The following is a 24,692-nucleotide window of genomic DNA, read 5'->3' on the forward strand; positions in this document are numbered from 1 at the left end:
TAGAATTTTAGAGTAGGACTCCCCCCTCCCCACTAGTAACATAACAAAAGACAAGAGAATTGAAGAATTTAGGGGAATATGTTGGTGTAGAGGGCAGAAATAGCTGTAATCTCGTTAGTCTAATATAACAAGATTGCTTAGTTTATTTCTCAAAAGGTTTTATTTCTCATGTCTTTCTGTTTGCTTTCCATTTTCCAGGTCAGAAGGCCAATCAGACATTTTACATAACCACATTACTCATCATTCCAGTCATCGTTGCAGCCGCAGTCATTGTCCTTCTGCTGTATTTGAAAAGGTAAGGCAGCTGCTCAGGCAGGCTTTCTGCTAGCCTGGCTACTATTCTTTGTGGGTGTGTTTGATGTCTTCCCAGTGTGTTGGCAGCATTTTGGCTATACCTGGCTTTTGGTAGGATGGCGTGGCAAGTATTACTGTGCCCATTTTCTAGTGAGCAAAGTGTTAGTCTTCCAAGGTGCTGCTCAGGCAGCGCTCTGTTTGTACAGTTTTAGAATGTTGATAAGACTTACGTTCACTCAACTCCCTAAAACACCTAATTTGTCAACCATTAGTTGCTAGCTCTTAAGTTTTAGAAGTGGAGATCATTACCAATTAAATGACTTGTCTAATGTGAAGTCGAAATGAGTTGCTACTAAATGCTATAGGATAAAGTACTTCAAGTTCTAAGACATGATACTCATTCTTGGAGAATTTTTTACCTTCTTGATTTCATCATAGGGACTAGTCTGGTGCTATTATTTGCTCTTTCAGGAAAATACCTAAAGTTGGAATAAGTTTACTAAGCTGGTTCTAGAATCAATATTTTATCATTATTTCAGTATTCTTTAAACATGCATGTGTTGAGTGCCTATTTATGTGCCAGCTCAGTTCAGTTCAGTTGCTCAGTTATGTCTGACTCTTTGTGACACTATGGACTGCAGCACGCCAGGCTTCCCTGTCCATCACCAACTCCCAGACCTTGCTCAAACTCATGTCCATTGAGTCGGTGATACCATCCAACCATCTCATCTTCTGTCATCCCCTTCTCCTCCTGCCTTCAATCTTTCCCAGCATCAGGGTCTTTTCCAATGAGTTAGTTCTTCACACCAGGTGGCCAAATTATTAGAGTTTCAGCTTCAGCATCAGTCCTTCCAATGAATATTCAGGACTGATTTCCTTTAGGATTGACTGGTTGGATCTCCTTGCAGTCCAAGGGACTCTCAAGAGTCTTCTCCAGCAGCACAGTTCGGAAGCATCAATTCTTTGGTGCTCAACTCTCACGTCCATACTTGACTACTGGAAAAACCATAGCTTTGACTAGATGGACCTTTGTCAGCATTATGTGCCAGGCACTCTTCTAATTGCTAGAGCTGTGGTGCTGAACAGGACAAAATCCCTACCTATGGGTTCACATAGTGAGTAGTAAAGTTATAGAGTTGGGCTGGGGAGAAAGGCTAGGAAGTGATATGAGGCTACTCTTACATGGAATGCCAGGGAAGGCCTCTCTGAGAAAGTGACATTTGAAGACAGACTTAAAGGAGTTAGCCAGTCAGATATTCAAAGAAAGAACATTCTAGGCCAAAAGAACAGCAAGTGCAAAGGTCCTGAGGCTGGAATGAGCTTAGTGTGTCTTGTTAGAGGAGAGCATACAAGGGGGGAGAACAAGAGGATATGAGGCAGGAGAGGCTGGCAAGACCAGATCATGTAGGCTGTGGCATGGAATTGAGATGTTATCCTAAGCATGATGGGAAAATATTAGAGAGTTTTAAGCAGGAGAGGGATGTGATTGGATTGACTGTCATAAAGGATCGTTGTATTGTTGAGTGAAGACTTGACTTGGACAAGAGTAAAAAGCAGATAGACCAGTTGAGAAACATTGTAGTGCTTGGGTGGAAAGATGAGAATAGTGTAGGCCAGGAGGTTTGCAATGAAGGTAGTAAGAAATTCTGATGCAGGATGTATTTTGTGGAGAAGGCAATGGCACCCCACTCCAGTACTCTTGCCTGGAAAACCCCATGGATGAAGGAGCCTGGTAGGCTGTAGTCCATGGGGTCGCTAAGTCGGCCACGACTGAGCGACTTCACTTTCACTTTTCACTTTCATGCATTGGAGAAGGAAATGGCAACCCACTCCAGTGTTCTTGCCTGGAGAATCCCAGGGACGAGGGAGCCTGGTGGGTTGCCGTCTATGGGGTTGCGCAGAGTCGGCCATAACTGAAGTGACTTAGCAGCAGCAGCAGGATGTATTTTGAAGATGAAATTAATAATAGCACTTGCTGATGGCTGCTTGTTTTTGGAGGTTGTAGGAGTAATTGAGGATTCAAGGGATAACTCTTAGATTTTTGGCTTCAGCACCTGAGTGAATATTGCAGCCTTTTACTGAGATGGGGAAGATTGGGAGGAGATCTGACTTTAGGGAAAAGGTGAGAACTTCAGTTTTGAACATGATAAGTTTGGAATGCCTATTAAATATCCAGGTAGAGATGCTGAATCATTACCTGTATACATGAGTATACAGGAGTTTAAAGAAGAGGTTTGGGCCAGAGTTAGAAATTTGGGAGTCCTCAGCATATAAATAGATTTAAAGCCCTAAGACCAGAAGAGAGTGCTCATAAAGTGAGGGAGATAAAGAGGGCAAAACACTGAACCCTAGGACACATCAATATTTAGAGACCTAGGAGATGAGGTAGGTGCACCAGAGGGTACTGTTGGATTGGCCAAAAAGTTCGTTTGGGTTTTTCCACACCATCTTACAGAGAAACCTGAATGAACTTTTGGGCCAATGTAATACTATCAGATGCAAAAACAGAATTCAGACAAAACGGTAATTCAAAAAGATACATGCACTGCTATGTTCATAACAGCACTCTTTACAATAGCCAAGACATGGAGACAACCTAAATATCCATTGACAGAGAAAGGGATAAAGAACATGTAGTATATTTATACAGTGGAATATTACTCAGCTATTAAACAATGAAATAATGCCATTTGCAGCAACATTGATGCAGTGGGAGATTATCATTTGTCATATGATATCACTTATTGTGGACTCTAAACTGTGACACAAATGAACTTATTTGTGAAACAGAAACAGAATCACAGACATAGAGAATAGACTGATGGTTGCAAGGGGGAGGGGTGTGGGGGAAGGGACGGATTGGGAATTTGGAGTTAGCAGATGCAAACAATTATGTATGGAATGGACAAATAATAAGGTCCTACTGTACAGCATAGGGAACTATATTCAGTATCCTGTGGTAAACCATAGTGGAAAAGAATATACGTTTATATGTATAACTAAGTCACTTTGCTGTACAGAACTAATTAACACAACATTGTAAATCAACTATACTTCAATTAGAAAAATTGAAAAAAAATTTAAAATAGAAGACGAATTAGAAAAAGAAAAGAAAAATTAAAGAGGAATGTCCCCTGTTCTCAGATTTTTTTAAAAAAAATTATAAACAGCAGGCTCCCATGTGATCTGTGATAAGTAAAACACCATTATTATTTAAATGATAGGGTATAACACACACACACACAGGCCCACACACACAATTATAACTATGTGAGGTGATGGATATGTTAATTACCTTGATTGTGATGATCTTTTCACAATGTACACCTACATAAAACTCACTTTGTACACCTCAGATTTATACAATTTTTGTTTGTCAAGTATACCTCAATAAAGCTGGAAAACCCACACTTGATACTCTTGAGACATTGATTTCTCAGCGTGCTTTAGAAATTTCTTCACAACTGCATTATCACTAAAGATGACTTGCGTACCATGTCTTTTGTCTAAGCCCTCTTTTAATATGGCTGTATTTAAGAGGAACATTTCTATGGACTGGAAGATTTGATCAGAAATGTCCCTGTTTTCTTAAAGGCTCAAGATCATTATATTCCCTCCAATTCCTGATCCTGGCAAGATTTTTAAAGAAATGTTTGGAGACCAGAATGATGATACCCTGGTAAGTACTGACTATATGGGGTATAAAATTGATTTTTTGAGGGGAGGCTATAGGATTAAAAAAAATTTTTTTTGGTAAAATATACATAACATAAAATTTACCATTTTAACCAGTTTTAAATATCAGGTCAATGACATTAAGTACATTTACAATGTTGTTGGACCATCCTCAACCATCCTCACTATTTCCAGAATGTTATCATCATCCTAAACAGAAACTGTACCTGGTAAACAATAATTCTCCATTCCCCTCAACACCTGACAACCTCTAATTCTGCTTTCTGTCTCTATGAAGTTGCCTAGTCTAGGTACCTAATATAAATGGAATCCTACAATATTTGGCCTTTTGTGTCTGACTTCTTTCACTTAGCATAATGTTTTCAAGGTTCATCCATGTTGTAGCATGGGTCAGAATTTCATTTCAAAATTGGTTATTTTAAAGTACATTTGGTCTAAAAGATTAAAGAACTGATTTAAAATGCTGTATCTCAGGCCAAACATAATATTTAAGAAATCCCCAGAATACTTCACCCAGTTTGTATTGCTGGGCTTCATTCTCTCTCTGGGGAAGAGAATGTATTTGATCCAAACATGCAGGGGGAAGAGCCTCCTTTATGAAACTAAACTGATAGGTAGGTCTTCTGACTCTTGGATAATCTTTCAAATTTAATTTCGGGAAATATAAACATAAGATAAACAGTCAAAGGGCTTCCCTCATGGCTCCATGATAAAGAATCTGCCTGCAATGCAGGAGACACAGGAGATGCGAGTTTGATCCCTAGGTCAGGACAATCCCCTGGAGGAGGAAATGGCAACCCACTCCATTATTCTTGCCTGGAGAATCCCATGAACAGAGGAGCCTGGTGAGCTATAGTCCTTGGGGTTGCAAAGAGTCACACATGACTGAGCTACTGAGTACACATGCATGCAAACAGTTGAGTTCGATTTTATTCATGCTATTGCCTGAAAAGCTGGCCTCAGAAGACACGGAACTAGAGCAACCTCTTACCCCCCGAACTGTTAGAGTTAGGTGGCTACAGATACTCCTGCTGGAATTTATGGCTGGGAGGGCTAAGACCTTGTGGGAACAAAAGAGTTTGTGGTTTCTCTGATAAATACATTCACCCAAATAAGATAATAAAGACACTAAATAAAATAAATATCAATATTATTGTATGTATCTTAAAGTAATCATTTCAGGCATAAGACACTTAATTCAGGGAAATAGTAGAACATAGTAGATAATAGCTTGTGCTCTGGAGTCAGATTGTCTGGATTCGGATCTCTGCTGTGTCATGTACCATCTATTTGACCTTAGGTAACTTCCTTAACCTCCCTGTGTCTCAGTTTTCACACTTGTAAAGTGAAGGTAATAATAGGTGGCGCTAGCAGTAAAGAACCTGCCTGCCAGTGCAGGAGACATAAGAGATGTGGGTTCGATCCCTGGGTTGGAAAGATCCCCTGGAGGAGGGTATGGCTATCCACTCCAGTATTCTTGCATGGAGAATTCCATGGACAGAGGAGCCTGTCAGGTTACAGTCCACAGAGTTGCAAAGAGTCGGACATGACTGAAGCAGTTTATCATGCATAATGTTGTTATGTGGATTAAATTAATACATAGAAACTCCTTAGTGTGCCTGGAAATTACTTTATAGGTGCTTAGTAAATATTAGTGCTTGGTGCTTCACAGGTGGCTCAGTGGTAAAAGAATCTGCCTGCAATGCAGGAGACCTGGCTTTGTTCCCTGGGTCAGGAAGATCCCCTAGAGGAGGGCATGGCAACCCTGTCCAAAATTCTTTCCAGGATAATCCCATGGACAGAGGAGCCTGGTAGGCTACAGTTCATGGAGTTGCAAGAGTCAGACATGACTATTGTATTAACTTTTTAGTTAACAACTAAACAACCACAACAAATGTTAGTGCTTAGTATTACTATTGATAATACTTTCCATTTCTCTTTAATGCCCAAACAGTTCTTATAATAACGGGTGGTTCACAGTGGCAGTGATGCTATGTGGCTAGGGAAGGAAGGCACAGAGGCTCACATGCTGGATCTTTTTCACCAAATCAGGGTCATAGACAGTGGGTAACTGTGCTATATAGGGCACCACTAGGCAGGGAGATCCAGAAGTCAGCTGCCTAATGAAGGACTCATATATTGTGACCGAGGTGGCTGTGGCAACCAGTGGTTCTTCACCTTTGAGTCACAGTTGACTGGAATGCTTGTAAGAATATAGAATCCTGGGCCCTGTTTCAAGAAGTTCGAACTCACTGGTCTGGGATGGTTCCCAGGAATCTGCATACTTAACAGGAGCCCAACAGTGATGCCTCTCCTGGCAAGATCATTCACAGACCACACTTTGAAAATCACTGTTACCGATATTTTCCTTAGGATTACCCCTGTGTCTTCATTTTACCAGCTGCTGTGATAGATGCTGGAGGCTAAGAATTGTGCAAGTATTCTAATAACACCTGTAACCAGCGACTGGCAGTCTCCCATGTGTACACAGTGTATTCAGTGCTCCATCTTCACACCCACCCTGTGGTGTCAGTGCTCTTAGTAGCATTTTGTAGATGAGGAATTGGAGCCTCAGTGAGGTTAGATAACTTTACTGTAGTCACACAGCAAGGAAATAATAAGGTGGGATTTGACCAAGAAGTGTCTGATTCTAGAGTTCTCTCTTTCCACCATGCTGCAGGGCCTTTTGTAAGACAGGATGTTTGTCCTCAAGAGCCTCACAATCTCCTTAGAGTTCTGTGTGGTAGAAATACTGGGTTGGGATAGAGGAGTTCCCAGAAATAGATTTGGAGTCACATTTTGGTTGGTCTCTATGAGAAGGTAATAGGAATATCATTCTTTGGGGTTTTGTTTGTTTGCTTGTTTGTTTTTAAGTTTATTTATTTTAATTAGAGGCTAATTACTTTACAATATTGTATTGGTTTTGCCATACATCAACATGAATCCTTTTCATTGGCATGGCCAATGATGCTGATGCTGGGAAAGATTGAAGGCAGGAGAAGGGGACGACAGAGGATGAGATGGTTGGATGGCATCACTGACTCGATGGACATGAGTTTGAGCAAGCTCCAGGAGTTGGTGATGGACAGGGAAGCCTGGCATGCTGCACTCCATGGGGTCGCAAAGAGTCAGACACAACTGAGTGACTGAACTGACTGGCCTGGCCAAAAAGTTTGTTCAGGTTTTTCTGTAAGATGGAATGGAAAACCCTAATGAACTTTTTGGCCAACCTAAATAGTTAAAATTGGAGTAGAGTTGATTACAATGTTGTGTTAGTTTCAGGTGTACAGCACAGTGATTCAGTTATACATATACATGTATCTATTCTTTTTCAAATTATTTTCCCATTTAGGTTGTTAGGTAATATTGAGCAGAATTCCCTGTGCTATATGGTAGGTCCTTGTTGGTTAGCCATTTTAAATATATCAATAGCGGTGTGTACACGTCAATCCCAAACTCCCCAGTCTATCCCTTTCCCCTACCCTCCCTGCCCCTGGTAACCATAAATCTATTCTGTAAGTTTGTGCTCTATTTCTGTTCTATAAATAAGCTCATTTGTATCATTTTTTTTAGATTCTGTGTATAAGCAATATCATACAATATTTGTCTTTGTCTGACTTACTCCCAGACAATCTCTAGGTCCGTCTAAGTTGCAAATGGCATTCTTTTTAATGGCCAAGTACTACTCCATTGTATAAATATACCACATCTTTTTTATCCGTTCCCCTGTCAATGGACATTTAGGCTGCTTCCATGTCTTAGCTACTGTAAACAGTGCTTCAGTGAACACTGGGGTGCATATATCCTTTTGGACCATGGTTTTCTCCAGATATATGCCCAGCAGTGGGATTTCTGGATCATATGGTAGCTCTCTTTTTAACTTCTTAAAGAATATCCATACTGTTCTCCATAGTGGCAGTACCAATTTACATTCCCACCAATGGTGTAGGAGGGTTCCCTTGTCTCCACACCTATCATTCTGACAACAACCTGAAGGGAATGAATTAGAGACAGGAAGTGCTATCACAGTCGCTAACTGATAATCTAGTCCTGAATTTGTCCCATAGATGTTTTGTTTGGCCAATGTAGTGTATTTAAAAATTTTCAATTTGGGATCTTAAGCAGGGCATGGACTACCAATTCATCTCAGGCCCTACCATTCCCAATTCCCACTGTGGTTTCACACATTGACCTAACATGCTAGACCCCTGAAAGGCATTTGAGTTTGCTACCACTCTTAGCAGAATGAAGACAGGCAAAGTGCCATGACACAAATGCCCAATGTCTGTGAAAACGTGTTTGGACTCATTGATATATATGAGACATACAACCAAAGATATATGAATTTCCAGCTTATTAAATTTCTAAAAAGTGCTAATATCCAGTGTTAACAAATGGATGGGGGACTGGTACTCTTCACACACCACTGGTGAGCCTGTAAAATGCCCTTCTTTCCAGAGAGCAACCCAATAAAATGTAATCAGAATCATCTTCAATCTTATAATTATTTCTTTAGGAATTTATTTTAGGAAAATAATCCAACAATGACATAAGGATGGCCAATGCAGATTTTGTTTCTAACACAAAAAATTAGAAGCCAAGGAAACATCAACAGTCAAGAATAAGTTTTTTAACAAGTTAGGTTTTCAAAGCATTTAGTGTCCTAACAAAATACTTACGACATAAGTATAAAAAACGTATCATAAATGTGTAGTGTATTACAATCCTAATTTTTATAAAAATTCATCAATATATACATAGAACAATGAGTGGAAGGAAATAGGTCAAAATAATCATCTCTGGGCAGAAAGATTGTGGATAATTGATATTATTTTGTCTCTCCATGTTTCTGAAATTTCCAAATTGCCTGTAATGAGCATGTATTACTTTTATAATAAAAAGAAACTCCATACAAGTCATTAAGGGAAAAGCGAATATCATGGTCATCCAAGCCTGTGAGATAATAGGGATTCGAACTTAGGTGGTAGCAGAGGCGATTGATGCAAAAGACATTATTAAAGGGAACTCATTATGACTCAGTGACTCTGTGTGGGTGATGAAAGGTGGTGAGAGTAAAAAATAATTTCAGGGTTTCAAGTCTGGGTGATAGAGTGAATGATGATAACATTGACAGCAAAATCAAATCAATTATCTTTCTCAGAGATGGGAAAATTGCTTTTTTTCAATTTGCTGTCTAGAGGATAACATGTTGTCCCGATGAGTCAGGTAATTCTATAATTTGGTGAGGCGGATACACTGGCAAGATGGACCACTAAAAGCATAAGATGTTTTTGTTTGTGGTGGCTGCAGACCATTAAATAAGATCAGTGTTTAAAACTAAAAATATAATAAAAGTGCCAGGCAGGGGAAAGGATCATAGAACAAACCTCCATGTTTGCTTTTTAACTGGATGACTAATCTACTTTCTCTACATGACAATAATCCTCACAAACTGAACTGCATATACTAGCGGAAAGACTGTCATTTTACTTCTAGAACCATTGAATTAGGAAATGAATAATTACAGCATGAACATTGCCCGAGAGGTCATCTAATGAGGTATATGTTTACATGTTTAGTTGCCTTTAATTATAAATTTTCAAAACTCTAGGTTCTGGTCCAGGCCCTCACTTTTAAGATGGAGACACTGGGGGCCGTGGAGAAATTTCCTAAGGACTATCACATAGACAGATAATTCCAGAACCTGCACTAAAAGTCACTGTAGCCCAAAGTGACCAGCTTCTAATCCCAAGAAATAATCCTTTCTAAACACTTTCTTCTTCCATGCTGTGCCATTAGTAGTGGTACTTAAAATGTATTTAGGTGTGGCTACCAATAAATTAAATCTTCTGTATAGTTTTCCTTAAGGTTTCTAGTGTTTTGACAATGTTTTGTTTATCGCTGTAGTAACATTTTGGCCAACAGCATTTTTTCCTGTTGCTTTGCTGTTTTCTCTTTCTTTGTGACTAATTGGGCCACTGGCCATATTTGGGGGTGGGTGCTTTGCAGAGGGAATTGCTTTTCTTCTGCATCTGCATTTCTTTTCATCCCTAAAATATTATCTATTCTTCCCCTGCTTCTTGGAAACCAATTTTATTTTCAGTCCTGTGCCAGTTTTGAATTCCTGATTAGAAAACAGCCTTTTTAACTTGAAGTTGACTTCCAAGTACTGCTGAATTTTTTTAAACTTCAGTATGTATCTTTAAAAGCTAAGATCGCTTCTTAAATAGCCAAAATAGCATGGCCTCACTTTAAAAATGATTATGTCCTTAATATCGTCTAATACGGGCTTACCAGGTAGCACTAGTGGTAAAGAATCCGCCTGCCAATGCAGGAGACATAAGAGATGCAGGTTCGATCCCTGGGTTGAGAAGATCCCTTGGAGAAGGAAATAGCTACTCAGTCCAGTATTCTGCATTGGAGAAGGAAATGGCAACCCACTCCAGTGTTCTTGCCTGGAGAATCCCAGGGACAGGGGAGCCTGGTGGGCTGCCGTCTGTGGGGCTGCACAGAGTCGCACACGACTGAAGCGACTTAGCCAGTATTCTTGCCTAGAGAATCCCATGGACAGAAGAGTGGGCTACAGTCCATAGTGTCGCAAAGAGTCAGACACAACTGAAGCGACTTAGCATGCATGCACATCATCTAATGCTCAGTCCATATTTCAATCTTTCCAGCTGTCCCAGGTATCAGGAGACAGATAATATCCAGTTGTCCACCCATAGTGAGGCTAAGATCGACCACTGTATTTAAGATGATAATAACATGTCCCCTCTTGCCATCTATGTGTTGTCTCCCCTTGCCACTGGGAGATAATCTGTGTGGTGTTATGTTAGCACCCTGTCAACTCTTCAGCTGATGCTTTTTATTGGTCAGTTAGTATCCTTGCTTGATTCAATAATCTCACTAGTGGTTGTGAAATGATGATGATTTTTCTCATCTATCATTTAATCTACATTTCTAAGCTGACAGTTTCCTATAAGCACTGCTCTCAATTATCAGCTAGGCTCCTTTTAATTGTTCTGGAATTCAGTTTCTGCTAGAAAGGCAGGAAATGTATTTAATTCTTTCCCTTTAATTATCAATTTTTAAAGTGAGGGTTTGAATTGATAACCACCTCAACTGATATCAAATTAGTCCCCTCCATACCACATTCAGCTAGTTTTTTTAAGCTACAGTGATTTGAAGGCATGGGGATTTATGATTCATATTGTGCAATTTTCTGTTGTGAATGTTGCTCTGAAAAAGACAGAGGCACGTAATCCATTGACTTTCACATACAAGTCCAGTGTTTTGTGTGATGCTAAGGTGCATGAAGCCCACTTCACCCCTGTGGATAGTTCACTGCAGGAAATAACTAAATCTTGAAAGCACTCTTCAATTGAGACTTGATGTTCCATTATTCTACGACTTTTATTTCTTTCTTTAAAAAATAATAGTTACATACATGTTATTTTTCTAGGATGACTACCAACTAAAAACTACTTGTGTTCACCACCCAAACACCTGTTATATTTTCACCTAGGATGTTTTTCATCTTTGGCCATTATTCTGTTGTTGATTATCTTATTTAAAAAATCAATCGGGTAAGAATTCAGTTGTGGACTGTAATTTTGTGGATTTAGGTTTTTTCTACAAGTAATTTCAAAATTAGACTGACATATAATTCGATAATAGGCCAGAGCTTTTGCTTTTGTCCCTTTAACCTTATGTGAACATATTCGCAGACATAGTGCTCAAAGGCCCTGTTGCTGATGATGGGTAAAAATGAGAGTAATAAAAGTTTCAGGAATAAAAAAAGGCAATTAAAAAATTAATGTATTTTTAGAAGCCATTTCTGCTGCAGTGTGCAGATTGCTTTTTTCCTGTCCAACACAGTTTAAGCATTGAGTCTAATGAGCAGAAACCAATGAAAATGTAATATTCAGGTTACTTTTTTTTTTAATTAAAATCATTTTTACTGTCATCCCTTGGTATCTGTGGGGATTGGCTTTAGGACCCCCTCAAATACCAAAATTCATGGATGTTCAAGTCCCTCATATAAAATGGTGTAGTATTTGCACATAACCTATGAATATCCTCTGGAGGACTCACTGCACTTTTACCGGTAAATGGAAAAATAGTAACAAAAATAGTAATAACAGTTCATATTTATTGAACTTTTGCTCTTTGTCAGAAACTTGTCCAAGTCTTTCCTTCATTAATTTGTCCCCCTTATGCACTAGGTTTTATCTCCACTATACAGATGAAGAAAATGAAGTACCAGAGGGATTATGTGTAACTCATTTGAGCTTACACAGCTGCTACCTAGCAGAGCTAGGATCTCAACTAACAAGTGTTTGAGCTGGGATATGAACTCAGGCATTCTTATCCTCTGGTCCACTGTTTTCAAAAAATATATATATATTTTTTTTTTTTGACTGTACTGGGTCTTAGTTGCAGCATGTGAACGCTTAGTTGTGGCATGTGGGATCTAGTTCCATGACCAGGGATCAAACCCAGGCCCCCGGCATTGAGACTGGGGAGTCTTAGCCAATGGACCACCAAGGAAGTCCCCTCCAGTCCCACGCTTTTATTTTTTATTTTTTAATATAAATTTATTTATTTTAATTGGAGGCTAATTACTTTACAATATTGTACTGGTTTTGCCATACATCAACATGAATCCACCATGGGTGAACACATGTTCCTCATCCTGAACCCCCCTCCCACATCCATCCCTATACCATCCCTCTGGGTCATCCCAGTGCACCAGCCCTGAGCATCCTGTATCATGCATCCAACCTGGACTGGTGATTCATTTCACATATGATATTATACATGTTTCAATGCCATTCTCCCAAATATCCCACCCTCGCCCTCTACCACAGAGTCCAAAAGACTGTTCTTTACATCTTTGTCTCTTTTGCTGTCTCACATACACGGTTATTGTTACCATCTTTCTAAATTCCATATATATGTGTTGGTATAATGTATTGGTGTTTTTCTTTCTGACTTATTTCACTCTGTATAATATGACTCCAATGTATTCTTTTTAATGGCTGAGTAATACTCCATTGTGTATATGTACCACTGCTTTCTTATCCATTCATCTGCTGATGGACATCTAGGTTGCTTCCATGTCCTGGCTATTATAAACAGTACTGCGATGAACATTGGGGTACACATGTCTCTTTCAATTCTGGTTTCCTCGGTGTGTATGCCCAGCAGTTGGATTGCTGGGTCGTATGGCAGTTCTATTTCCAGTTTTTAAAGGAATCTCCACACTGTTCTCCATAGTGGCTGTACTAGTTTGCATTCCCACCAACAGTGTAAGAGGGTTCCCTTTTCTCCACTCCCTGTCCAGCATTTATTGCTTGTAGACTTTTGGATAGCAGCCATTCTGACTGGCGTCAAATGGTACCTCATTGTGGTTTTGATTTGCATTTCTCTGATAATGAGTGATGTTAGGCATCTTTTCATGTGTTTGTTAGCCATCTGTATGTCTTCTTGGGAGAAATGTCTGTTTAGTTCTTTGGCCCATTTTTTGACTGGGTAGTTTATTTTTCTGGAATTGACCTGCAGGACTTGCTTGTATATTTTTGAGATTAATTCTTTATTTTTGCTTTTATTTCCGATATTCTGGGAGGTGGGTCATAGAGGATCCTGCTGTGATTTATGTCAGAGAATGTTTTGCCTATGTTCTCCTCTAGGAGTTTTATAGTTTCTGGTCTTACGTTTAGATCTTTAATCCATTTTATTTTTGTGTATGGTGTTAGAAAATGTTCTAGTTTCATTCTTTTACAAGTGGTTGACCACTTTTCCCAGCACCACTTGTTAAAGAGATTGTCTTTTCTCCATTGTATATTCTTGCCTCCTTTGTCAAAGATAAGGTGTCCATAGGTGCTTGGATTTATCTCTGGGCTTTCTATTTTGTTCCATTGATCTATATTTCTGTCTTTGTGCCAGTACCATACTGTCTTGATGACTGTGGCTTTGTAGTAGAGCCTGAAGTCAGGCAGGTTGATTCCTCCAGTTCCATTCTTCTTTCTCAAGATTGCTTTGGCTATTTGAGGTTTTTTGTATTTCCATACAAATTGTGGAATTATTTGTTCTAGCTCTGTGAAAAATACCGTTGGTAGCTTGATAGGGCGGAGAAGGCAATAGCACCCCACTCCAGTAATCTTGCCTGGAAAATCCCATGGACGGAGGAGCCTGGTGGGCTGCAGTCCATGGGGTCACTAAGAGTCGGACACGACTGAGCGACTTCACTTTCACTTTTCACTTTCATGCATTGGAGAAGGAAATGGCAACCCACTCCAGTGTTCTTGCCTGGAGAATCCCAGGGATGGGGGAGCCTGGTGGGCTGCCGTCTATGGGGTCACACAGAGTCGGACATGACTGAAGCGACTTAGCAGCAGCAGCAGCAGCTTGACAGGGATTGCATTGAATCTATAGATTGTTTTGGGTAGTATACTCATTTTCACTATATTGATTCTTCCAATCCATGAACATGGTATATTTTTCCATCTATTAGTGTACTCTTTGATTTCTTTCACCTGTGTTTTATAGTTTTCTATATATAGGTCTTTAGTTTCTTTAGGTAGATATATTCCTAAGTATTTTATTCTTTTTGTTGCAATGGTGAATGGAATTGTTTCCTTAATTTCTCTTTCTGTTTTCTCATTACTAGTGTATATGAATGCAAGGGATTTCTGTGTGTTGATTTTATATCCTGCAACTTTACTATAGTCATTGATTAGTTCTAGTAATTTTCTGGTGGAGTCTTTAGGGTTTTCTATGTAGAGGAACATGTCATCTGCAAACAGTGAGAGTTTTACTTCTTCTTTTCCAGTTTGGATTCCTTTTATTTCTTTTTCTGCTCTGATTGCTGTGGCCAAAACTTCCAAAATTATGTTGAATAATAGTGGTGGAAGTCGGCACCCTGTCTTGTTCCTGACTTTAGGGGAAATGCTTTCAATATTTCACCATTGAGGATAATGTTTGCTGTGGGTTTGTCATATATAACTTTTATTATGTTGAAGTATGTTCCTTCTTTTCTTGCTTTCTGGAGAGTTTTTTTTTTATCATAAATGGATGTTGAATATTGTCAAAGGCTTTCTCTGCATCTACTGAGATAATCATATGGCTTTTATTTTTCAATTTGTTAATGTGGTGTATTACATTGATTGATTTGCAGATACTGAAGAATCTTTGCATCCCTGGGATAAAGCCACTTGGTCATGATGTATGATTTTTTAATGTGTTGTTGGATTCTGATTGCTAGAATTTTGTTAAGGATTTTTTCATCTATGTTCATCAGTGATATTGGACTGTAGTTTTCTTTTTTTGTGGCATCTTTGTCAGGTTTTGGTATTAGGGTGATGGTGGCCTCATGGAATAAGTTTGGAAGTTTACCTTCCTCTGCAATTTTCTTGAAGAGTTTGAGTAGGATAGGTGTTAGCTGTTCTCTAAATTTTTGGTAGAATTCAGCTGTGAAGCTCTCTGGTCCTGGGCTTTTGTCTGCTGGAAGATTTCTGATTAGAGTTTCAATTTCCATGCTTGTAATGGGTCTGTTAAGATTTTCTATTTCTTCCTCATTCAGTTGTGGAAAGTTGTACTTTTCTAAGAATTTGTCCATTTCTTCCAATTTGTCCATTTTATTGGCATATAATTGCTGATAGTAGTCTCTTATGATCCTTTGTATTTCTGTGTTGTGTGTTGTGATCTCTCCATTTTCATTTCTAATTTTATTGATTTGATTTTTCTCCCTTTGTTTTTTGATGAGTATGGCTAATGGTTTGTCAATTTTATTTGTCTTCTCAAAGAACCAGCTTTTGGGTTTGTTGATTTTTGCTATGGTCTCTTTTGTTTCTTTTGCATTTATTTCTGCCCTAATTTTTAAGATTTTTTCCCTTCTACTAGCCCTGGGGTTCTTCATTTCTTCCTTTTCTAGTTGCTTTAGGTGTAGAGTTAGGTTATTTATTTGACTTTTTTCTTGTTTCTTGAGGTATGCCTGTATTGCTATGAACCTTCCCCTTAGCACTGCTTTTACAGTATCCCACAAGTTTTGGGTTGTTGTGTTTTTCATTTTCATTTGTTTCTATGCATATTTTGATTTCTTTTTTGATTTCTTCTGTGATTTGTTGGTTATTCAGCAGCTTTTTGTTCAGCCTCCATATGTTGGAATTTTTAATAGTTTTTCTCCTGTAATTGACATCTAATCTTACTGCACTGTGGTCAGAAAAGATGCTTGAAATTATTTCAATTTTTTTGAATTTACCAAGGCTAGCTTTATGGCCCAGGATGTGATCTATCCTGGAGAAGGTTCTGTGTGCACTTGAAAAAAAGGTGAAATTCATTGTTTTTGGGTGAAATGTCCTATAGATATCAATTAGGTCTAACTGGTCTAGTGTATCGTTTAAAGTTTGTGTTTCCTTGTTAATTTTCTGTTTAGTTGATCTATCCATAGGTGTGAGTGGGGTATTAAAGTCTCCCACTGTTATTGTGTTATTGTTCATTTCTCCTTTCATACTTGTTAGTGTTTGTCTTACATATTGCAGTGCTCCTATGTTGGGTGCATATATATTTATAATTGTTATATCTTCTTCTTGGAGTGGTCCTTTGATCATTATGTAGTGTCCTTCTTTGTCTTTTTCCACAGCCTTTGTTTTAAAATCTCTTTTATCTGATATGAGTATTGCTACTCCTGCTTTCTTTTGGTCTCTATTTGCGTGGAATATCTTTTTCCAGCCCTTCACTTTCAGTCTGTATGTGTCCCTTGTTTTGAGGTGAGTCTCTTGTAGACAATATATATAGGGGTCTTTTTTTTTTTTTTATAGGGGTCTTGTATTTGTATCCATTCAGCCAGTCTTTGTCTTTTGGTTGGGGCATTCAACCCATTCACATTTAAGGTAATTATTGATAAGTATGATCCCATTGCCATTTACTTTATTGTTTTGGGTTAGAGTTTATACACCCTTTTTGTGTTTGCTGTCTAGAGAAGATTCTTTAGCATTTGTTGGAGAGCTGGTTTAGTGGTGCTGAATTCTCTCAGCTTTTGCTTGTCTGTAAAGCTTTTGATTTCTCCTTCATATTTGAATGAGATCCTTGCTGGGGACAGTAATCTGGGCTGTAGGTTATTTTCTTTCATCACTTTAAGTATGTCCTGCTATTCCCTGCTGGCCTGAAGAGTTTCTATTGAAAGATCAGCTGTTATCTTTATGGGGATCCCCTTGTGTGTTATTTGTTGTTTTTCCCTTACTGCTTTTAATATTTGTTCTTTGTGTTTGATCTTTGTTAATTTGATTAATATGTGTCTTGGGGTGTTTTGCCTTGGGCTTATCCTGTTTGGGACTCTCTGCATCCCAAACAGGGAAGTTTTCAACTATTATCTCCTCAAGTATTTTCTCATGGTCTTTCTTTTTGTCTTCTTCTTCTGGGACTCCTATGATTCAAATGTTGGGGCATTTAACATTGTCCCAGAGGTCTCTGAGATTGTCCTCATTTCTTTTTTTTTTTTTTTTTTAATTTTAAATTTTTTATTTTATTTTTAAACTTTACATAATTGTATCAGTTTTGCCAAATATCAAAATGAATCCACCACAGTTATACATGTGTTCCCCATCCTGAACCCTCCTCCCTCCTCCCTCCCCATACCATCCCTCTGGGTCATCCCAGTGCACTAGCCCCAAGCATCCAGTATCGTGCATCGAACCTGGACTGGCATCTCGTTTCATACATGATATTTTACATGTTTCAGTGCCATTCTCCTATATCTTCCCACCCTCTCCCTCTCCCACAGAGTCCATAAGACTGTTCTATACATCAGTGTTTCTTTTGCTGTCTCATACACAGGGTTATTGTTACCATCTTTCTAAATTCCATATATATGCGTTAGTATACTGTATTGGTGTTTTTCCTTCTGGCTTACTTCACTCTGTATAATAGGCTCCGGTTTCATCCACCTCATTAGAACTGATTCAAATGTATTCTTTTTAATGGCTGAGTAATACTCCATTGTGTATATGTACCATAGCTTTCTTATCCATTCATCTGCTGATGGATATCTAGGTTGCTTCCATGTCCTGGCTATTAGAAACAGTGCTGCGATGAACATTGGGGTACATGTGTCTCTTTCCCTTCTGGTTTCCTCAGTGTGTATGCCCAGCAGTGGGATTGCTGGATCATAAGGCAGTTCTATTTCCAGTTTTTTAAGGAATCTCCACACTGTTCTCCATAGTGGCTGTACTAGTTTGCATTCCCACCAACAGTGTAAGAGGATTCCCTTTTCTCCACTCCCTCTCCAGCATTTATTATTTGTAGACTTTTGGATCGCAGCCATTCTGACTGGTGTGAAATGGTACCTCATAGTGGTTTTGATTTGCATTTCTCTGATAATGAGTGATGTTGAGCATCTTTTCATGTGTTTGTGAGCCATCTGTATGTCTTCTTTGGGGAAATGTCTATTTAGTTCTTTGGCCCATTTTTTGATTGGGTCATTTATTTTTCTGGAGTTGAGCTGTAGGAGTTGCTTGTATATTTTTGAGATTAGTTGTTTGTCAGTTGCTTCATTTGCTATTATTTTCTCCCATTCTGAAGGCTGTCTTTTCACCTTGCTAATAGTTTCCTTTGATGTGCAGAAGCTTTTAAGGTTAATTAGGTCCCATTTGTTTATTTTTGCTTTTATTTCCAGTATTCTGGGAGGTGGGTCATAGAGGATCCTTCTGTGATGTATGTCAGAGAGTGTTTTGCCTATGTTCTCCTCTAGGAGTTTTACAGTTTCTGGTCTTATGTTTAGATCTTTAATCCATTTTGAGTTTATTTTTGTGTATGGTGTTAGAAAGTGTTCTAGTTTCATTCTTTTACAAGTGGTTGACCAGATTTCCCAGCACCACTTGTTAAAGAGATTGTCTTTAATCCATTGTATATTCTTGCCTCCTTTGTCAAAGATAAAGTGTCCATATGTGCGTGGATTTATCTCTGGGCTTTCTATTTTGTTCCATTGATCTATATTTCTGTCTTTGTGCCAGTACCGTACTGTCTTGATAACTGTGGCTTTGTAGTAGAGCCTGATGTCAGGTAGGTTGATTCCTCCAGTCCCATTCTTCTTTCTCAGGATTGCTTTGGCTATTTGAGGTTCTTTGTATTTCCATACAAATTGTGAAATTATTTGTTCTAGCTCTGTGAAGAATACTGTTGGTAGCTTGATAGGGATTGCATTGAATCTATAAATTGCTTTGGGTAGTATACTCATTTTCACTATATTGATTCTTCCAATCCATGAGCATGGTATATTTCTCCATCTATTAGTGTCCTCTTTGATTTCTTTCACCAGTGTTTTATAGTTTTCTATATATAAGTCTTTAGTTTCTTTAGGTAGATATATTCCTAAGTATTTTATTCTTTCCGTTGCAATGGTGAATGGAATTGTTTCCTTAATTTCTCTTTCTGTTTTCTCATTATTAGTGTATAGGAATGCAAGGGATTTCTGTGTGTCGATTTTATATCCTGCAACTTTACTATAGTCATTGATTAGTTCTAGTAATTTTCTGGTGGAGTCTTTAGGGTTTTCTATGTAGAGGATCATGTCATCTGCAAACAGTGAGAGTTTTACTTCTTCTTTTCCAATTTGGATTCCTTTTATTTCTTTTTCTTCTCTGATTGCTGTGGCCAGAACTTCCAAAACTATGTTGAATAGTAATGGTGAAAGTGGGCACCCTTGTCTTGTTCCTGACTTTACAGGAAATGCTTTCAATTTTTCACCATTGAGGATAATGTTTGCTGTGGGTTTGTCATATATAGCTTTTATTATGTTGAGGTATGTTCCTTCTATTCCTGCTTTCTGGAGAGTTTTTATTATAAATGGATGTTGAATTTTGTCAAAGGCTTTCTCTGTATCTATTGAGATAATCATATGGTTTTTGTTTATCAATTTGTGAATGTGGTGTATTACATTGATTGATTTGCGGATATTGAAGAATGCTTGCATCCCTGGGATAAAGCCCACTTGGTCATGGTGTATGATCTTTTTAATGTGTTGTTGGATTCTGATTGATAGAATTTTTTTAAGGATTTTTTCATCTATGTTCATCAGTGATATTGGACTGTAGTTTTCTTTTTTTGTGGCATCTTTGTCAGGTTTTGGTATTAGGGTGATGGTGGCCTCATAGAATGAGTTTGGAAGTTTACCTTCCTCTGCAATTTTCTGGAAGAGTTTGAGCAGGATAGGTGTTAGCTCTTCTCTAAATTTTTGGTAGAATTCAGCTGTGAAGCCGTCTGGACCTGGGCTTTTGTTTGCTGGAAGATTTTCGATTACAGTTTCAATTTCCGTGCTTGTGATGGGTCTGTTAAGATTTTCTATTTCTTCCTCATTCAGTTGTGGAAAGTTGTACTTTTCTAAGAATTTGTCCATTTCTTCCAATTTGTCCATTTTATTGGCATATAATTGTTGATAGTAATCTCTTATGATCCTTTGTATTTCTGTGTTGTCTGTTGTGATCTCTCCATTTTCATTTCTAATTTTATTGATTTGATTTTTCTCCCTTTGTTTTTTGATGAGTCTGGCTAATGGTTTGTCAGTTTTATTTATCCTTTCAAAGAACCAGCTTTTGGTTTTGTTGATTTTTGCTATGGTCTCTTTTGTTTCTTTTGCATTTATTTCTGCTCTAATTTTTAAGATTTCTTTCCTTCTACTAACCCTGGGGTTCTTCATTTCTTCCTTTTCTAGTTGCTTTAGGTGTAGAGTTAGGTTATTTATTTGACTTTTTTCTTGTTTCTTGAGGTGTGCCTGTATTGCTATGAACTTTCCCCTTAGGACTGCTTTTACCGTGTCCCACAGGTTTTGGGTTGTTGTGTTTTCATTTTCATTCGTTTCTATGCAAATTTTGATTTCTTTTTTGATTTCTTCTGTGATTTGTTGGTTATTCAGCAGCGTGTTGTTCAGCCTCCAGATGTTGGAATTTTTAATAGTTTTTCTCCTGTAATTGAGATCTAATCTTACTGCATTGTGGTCAGAAAAGATGCTTGGAATGATTTCAGTTTTTTTGAATTTACCAAGGCTAGCTTTATGGCCCAGGATGTGATCTATCCTGGAGAAGGTTCCATGTGCACTTGAGAAAAAGGTGAAATTCATTGTTTTGGGATGAAATGTCCTATAGATATCAATTAGGTCTAACTGGTCTATTGTATCATTTAAAGTTTGTGTTTCCTTGTTAATTTTCTGTTTAGTTGATCTATCCATAGGTGTGTGTTCTCATTTCTTTTAATTCGTTTTTCTTTTTTCCTCTCTGATTCATTTATTTCTACCATTCTATCTTCTAACTCACTAATCCTATCTTCTGCCTCCATTATTCTACTATTTGTTCCCTCCAGAGTGTTTTTGATCTCATTTATTGCATTATTCATTATATATTGACTCTTTTTTATTTCTTCTAGGTCCTTGTTAAACCTTTCTTGCATCTTCTCTATCCTTGTCTCCAGGCTATTTATCTGTGATTCCATTTTGGTTTCAAGATTTTGGATCATTTTCACTATCATTATTCAGAATTCTTTATCAGATAGATTCCCTATCTGATATTCCTCTTTTGTTTGGTTTGGTGGGCATTTATCCTGTTCTTTTACCTGCTGGGTATTCCTCTGTCTCTTCATCTTGTTTATATTGCTGTGTTTGGAGTGGCCTTTCTGTATTCTGGCAGTTTGTGGAGTTCACTTTATTGTGAAGTTTCTTGGCTGTGGGTGGGGTTGTACGGCTGGCTTATCAAGGTTTCCTGGTTAGGGAAGCTTGTGTTGGTGTTCTGGTGGGTGGAGCTGGATTTCCTCTCTCTGGAGTGCAATGAAGTGTCCAGTAATGAGTTATGAGATGTCAATGGGTTTGGAGTGACTTTGGGCAGCCTGTATATTGAAGCTCAGGGCTATGTTCCTGTGTTGCTGGAGAATTTGTGTGGTATGTCTTGCTCTGGAACTTGATGGCCCTTGGGTGGTGCTTGGTTTCAGTGTAGGCATGGAGGCATTTGATGAGCTCCTGTCGATTAATGCTCCCTAGAGTCAGGAGTTCTCTGGTGTTCTCAGGATTTGGACTTAAGCCTCCTGCTTCTGGTTTTCACTCTTATTTTTACAGTAGCCTCAAGACTTCTCCATCTATACAGCACTGTTGATAAAACATCTAGGTTAAAGATGAAAAGTTTCTCCACAGTGAGGGACACCCAGAGAGGTTCACAGAGTTACATGGAGAAGAGAAGAGAAGAGGGAGGAAGGAGATAGAGGTGACCAGAATGAGATGAGGTGGAATCAAAAGAGGAGAGAGCAAGCTAGCCAGTAATCACTTCCTTATGTGCATTCCACAGTCTGGATCACTCAGGGATGTTCAAGGAGTTCTACAGAGAAGAGAAGAGGGAGGAAGGAGACAGAGGTGGCCAGGAGGATAAAGGGGGGAATCAAAAGGAGAGAGACAGATCCAGCCAGTAATCAGTTACCTAAGTGTTCTCCACCGTCTGGAACACACAAAGAGATTCACAGAGTTGGGTAGAGAACAGAAGGGGGAGGGAGGAGATAGAGCCGACCTAGTGGAGAAAAAGGAGGATCCAAAGGGGAGAGAGCAGTCAAGCCAGTAATCTCGCTCCCAAGTAAAAATGGGTACTGAAGACTGGGTTCTTAAAGGTACAAAACTGAGAATAAATACCCAAAAGCAAAGATTAAAAATCTAGAGTAGAGGTTGGAATTTCAAGAATACAATATTAAAGAAAAAGAAAAAAAAAGTCACAAACATTATAAAATATATACATAAGTTTGCTTTTAAAAAATAGGTCTCTCTTTTTTTTTTTTTTTGCAAAGTAATAGTAGGTTATAAAAATGAAAATTAAAGGAGTAATAGAGGACTTAAAAATAGAACAATTTTTTAAAAAAATTAAAGAATGATAGTAAAAATATATCTAGGACTTTCTCTGGTGGTGTTGTGGGCAGTGTGGGGTCAGTTTATTTTCGGGTAGTTCCTTGATCTGGCTTATATTTCTCAAGATCTATAGGCCCCTTCCTATGTAGTTTGGTGCCTACTACAGGATCTTAATCTATTGCACCTGTTACTTCCAAGGAGGTTCCCTCCATTTTAGCTTCTTCTGTTTGCTGATCTCTTCAGTGTCTAATTTCCGCCCTGGCACAAGGGGGCGGTGGTGGACACTTTTTTAGGCTCACTTGTTCAGTCATGCTGTGGAGAGGGAAGGACGCTGCAAAAAAATAACACTGGCATGTGCTTGCAGTATCTCGGCCACACTGGGTTTGCCCCCGCTCACGGCGTGTGTGCTTTCCCTGTCTACACTGCTTAGGCTCTAGGTTGCTTTGCCAGGAACTGTCTGAGGCCAGCCCCAGCTTGTATGCACTTCCCAGGTCTAAGCCACACAGGTTCAGGTACTCGGGTAGTCCTCAGAGACACAGACTCAGTTGGGCCTGTGTTTTGTGCCCTTCCCAGGTCCGAGCAGCTCAGGTGACCAGGTATTTGGTGAGTGCGGTAGCTGAACTTATCGCCTCCCCCATCCCTGCCTCTTGGTTTTCTGGGTATACAACCAGTGCACCTTCTCAGGCAGATGTTGACCGTCCAGAATCCCAAGAAGTCTTGGTTAGCAACGAAGCCTGCTTGCAGTTTGGTAGATAATGCCTCTCTGGGGCTGCATTTGCCCCCTTCCGGCTCTGGCTACCCTCGTCTGCCTGGCACCGGAGGGGGATTGCTGGTCTGCAGCCGGCTAGCTCTGCTCAGTCCTTTGTTCTGTGAGCCGGCCTGGTGGTGTCTCAGGTTAGGGCTTTTCACGTGGTAGTTATCCCACAGTCTGGTTTTCTATCCCAAGTTAGTTCCCTCAGATTGTCCTCAGGGCCTTCAGGCCCAGTCCTTACTCTAAGCAATGCAGCCCAAGCCTCCCTGCCCAGCCCCTGCTTGCTCGTGGTGAATGCAGGCATCTGTGCTGCTTCTCCGCTGGGGCAGTTACTGTTGGGCATGTAATCTGTGGGGTTTAATTATTTATTTATTTTTCCTCCCAATTATGTTGCCCTCTATGGTTCTAATGCTCGCCACAGACTAGGCAGTGAGAGTGTTTCCTGGTATTTGGAAACCTCTCTTTTTTAAGACTTCTTTCCCAGGACAGAGCTCCGTCCCTACCTCTTTTGTCTCTCTCTTTATCTTTTATATTTTTTCCTACCTCCTTTCAAAGACAATGGGCTGCTTTTCTGGGTGCCTGATGTCCTCTGCCAGCATTCAGAAGTTGTTTTGTGGAATTTTCTCAGCATTCAAATGTTCTTTTGATGAACTTGTGGGGGAGAAAGTGGTCTCCCCATCCTATTCCTCCACCATCTTAGGACCGCCCAGTCCATGCTTTTAACAAATCATAGTATATAACATGTTTTAATAAAATGCTCACATCTTTATTTGAATTTAACAGAAGAGAAAGAAACAGGTGGATCTGAAGGAATTTCTGAACTTTTGACAAAGCTATAAAATAATTTTTAATGATTATCAAATATAGCAAATTTTCCATATGTTCTTCCCATTATCTCCCCATTCTTGAAGTTGTCCAGTATCTACATGTCCAATGCATAAGGTCATTATATACTATATTTTCTCCATTATAGCCCTTTTTAGTCTTAATTCTGTATGGTATGTATTTGATGCTAACTCCCATTCTTTCTGTTGATGTCAATCCAGTAATTTTGGTTTTATGAAGCACCAAAAGTTTTCTCAG

General features: G+C 39.0%; 1 protein-coding gene and 1 non-coding gene across 3 annotated transcripts in view; both read left to right on the forward strand.

Annotated features, from left to right (window-relative positions):
* The window catches only part of IL13RA1 (interleukin 13 receptor subunit alpha 1), a 78,127-nt gene that overhangs the window by 39,760 nt on the left and 13,675 nt on the right, over positions 1 to 24,692 (forward strand). For both annotated transcript variants that reach the window (XM_059883296.1, NM_001206677.2), the window contains exons 9-10: positions 199 to 295; positions 3,889 to 3,973. In XM_059883296.1, coding sequence (XP_059739279.1) covers positions 199 to 295; positions 3,889 to 3,973 — 182 coding nt within the window. The remainder of the gene's footprint in view (positions 1 to 198; positions 296 to 3,888; positions 3,974 to 24,692) is intronic.
* Positions 2,714 to 2,771, forward strand: MIR2285CI (microRNA mir-2285ci). Its single transcript, NR_162342.1, has one exon. It is a non-coding gene; the product is annotated as a microRNA mir-2285ci (primary transcript).

Source organism: Bos taurus, chromosome X (assembly GCF_002263795.3).
Source record: "Bos taurus isolate L1 Dominette 01449 registration number 42190680 breed Hereford chromosome X, ARS-UCD2.0, whole genome shotgun sequence".
Taxonomy (NCBI): domain Eukaryota; kingdom Metazoa; phylum Chordata; class Mammalia; order Artiodactyla; family Bovidae; genus Bos; species Bos taurus.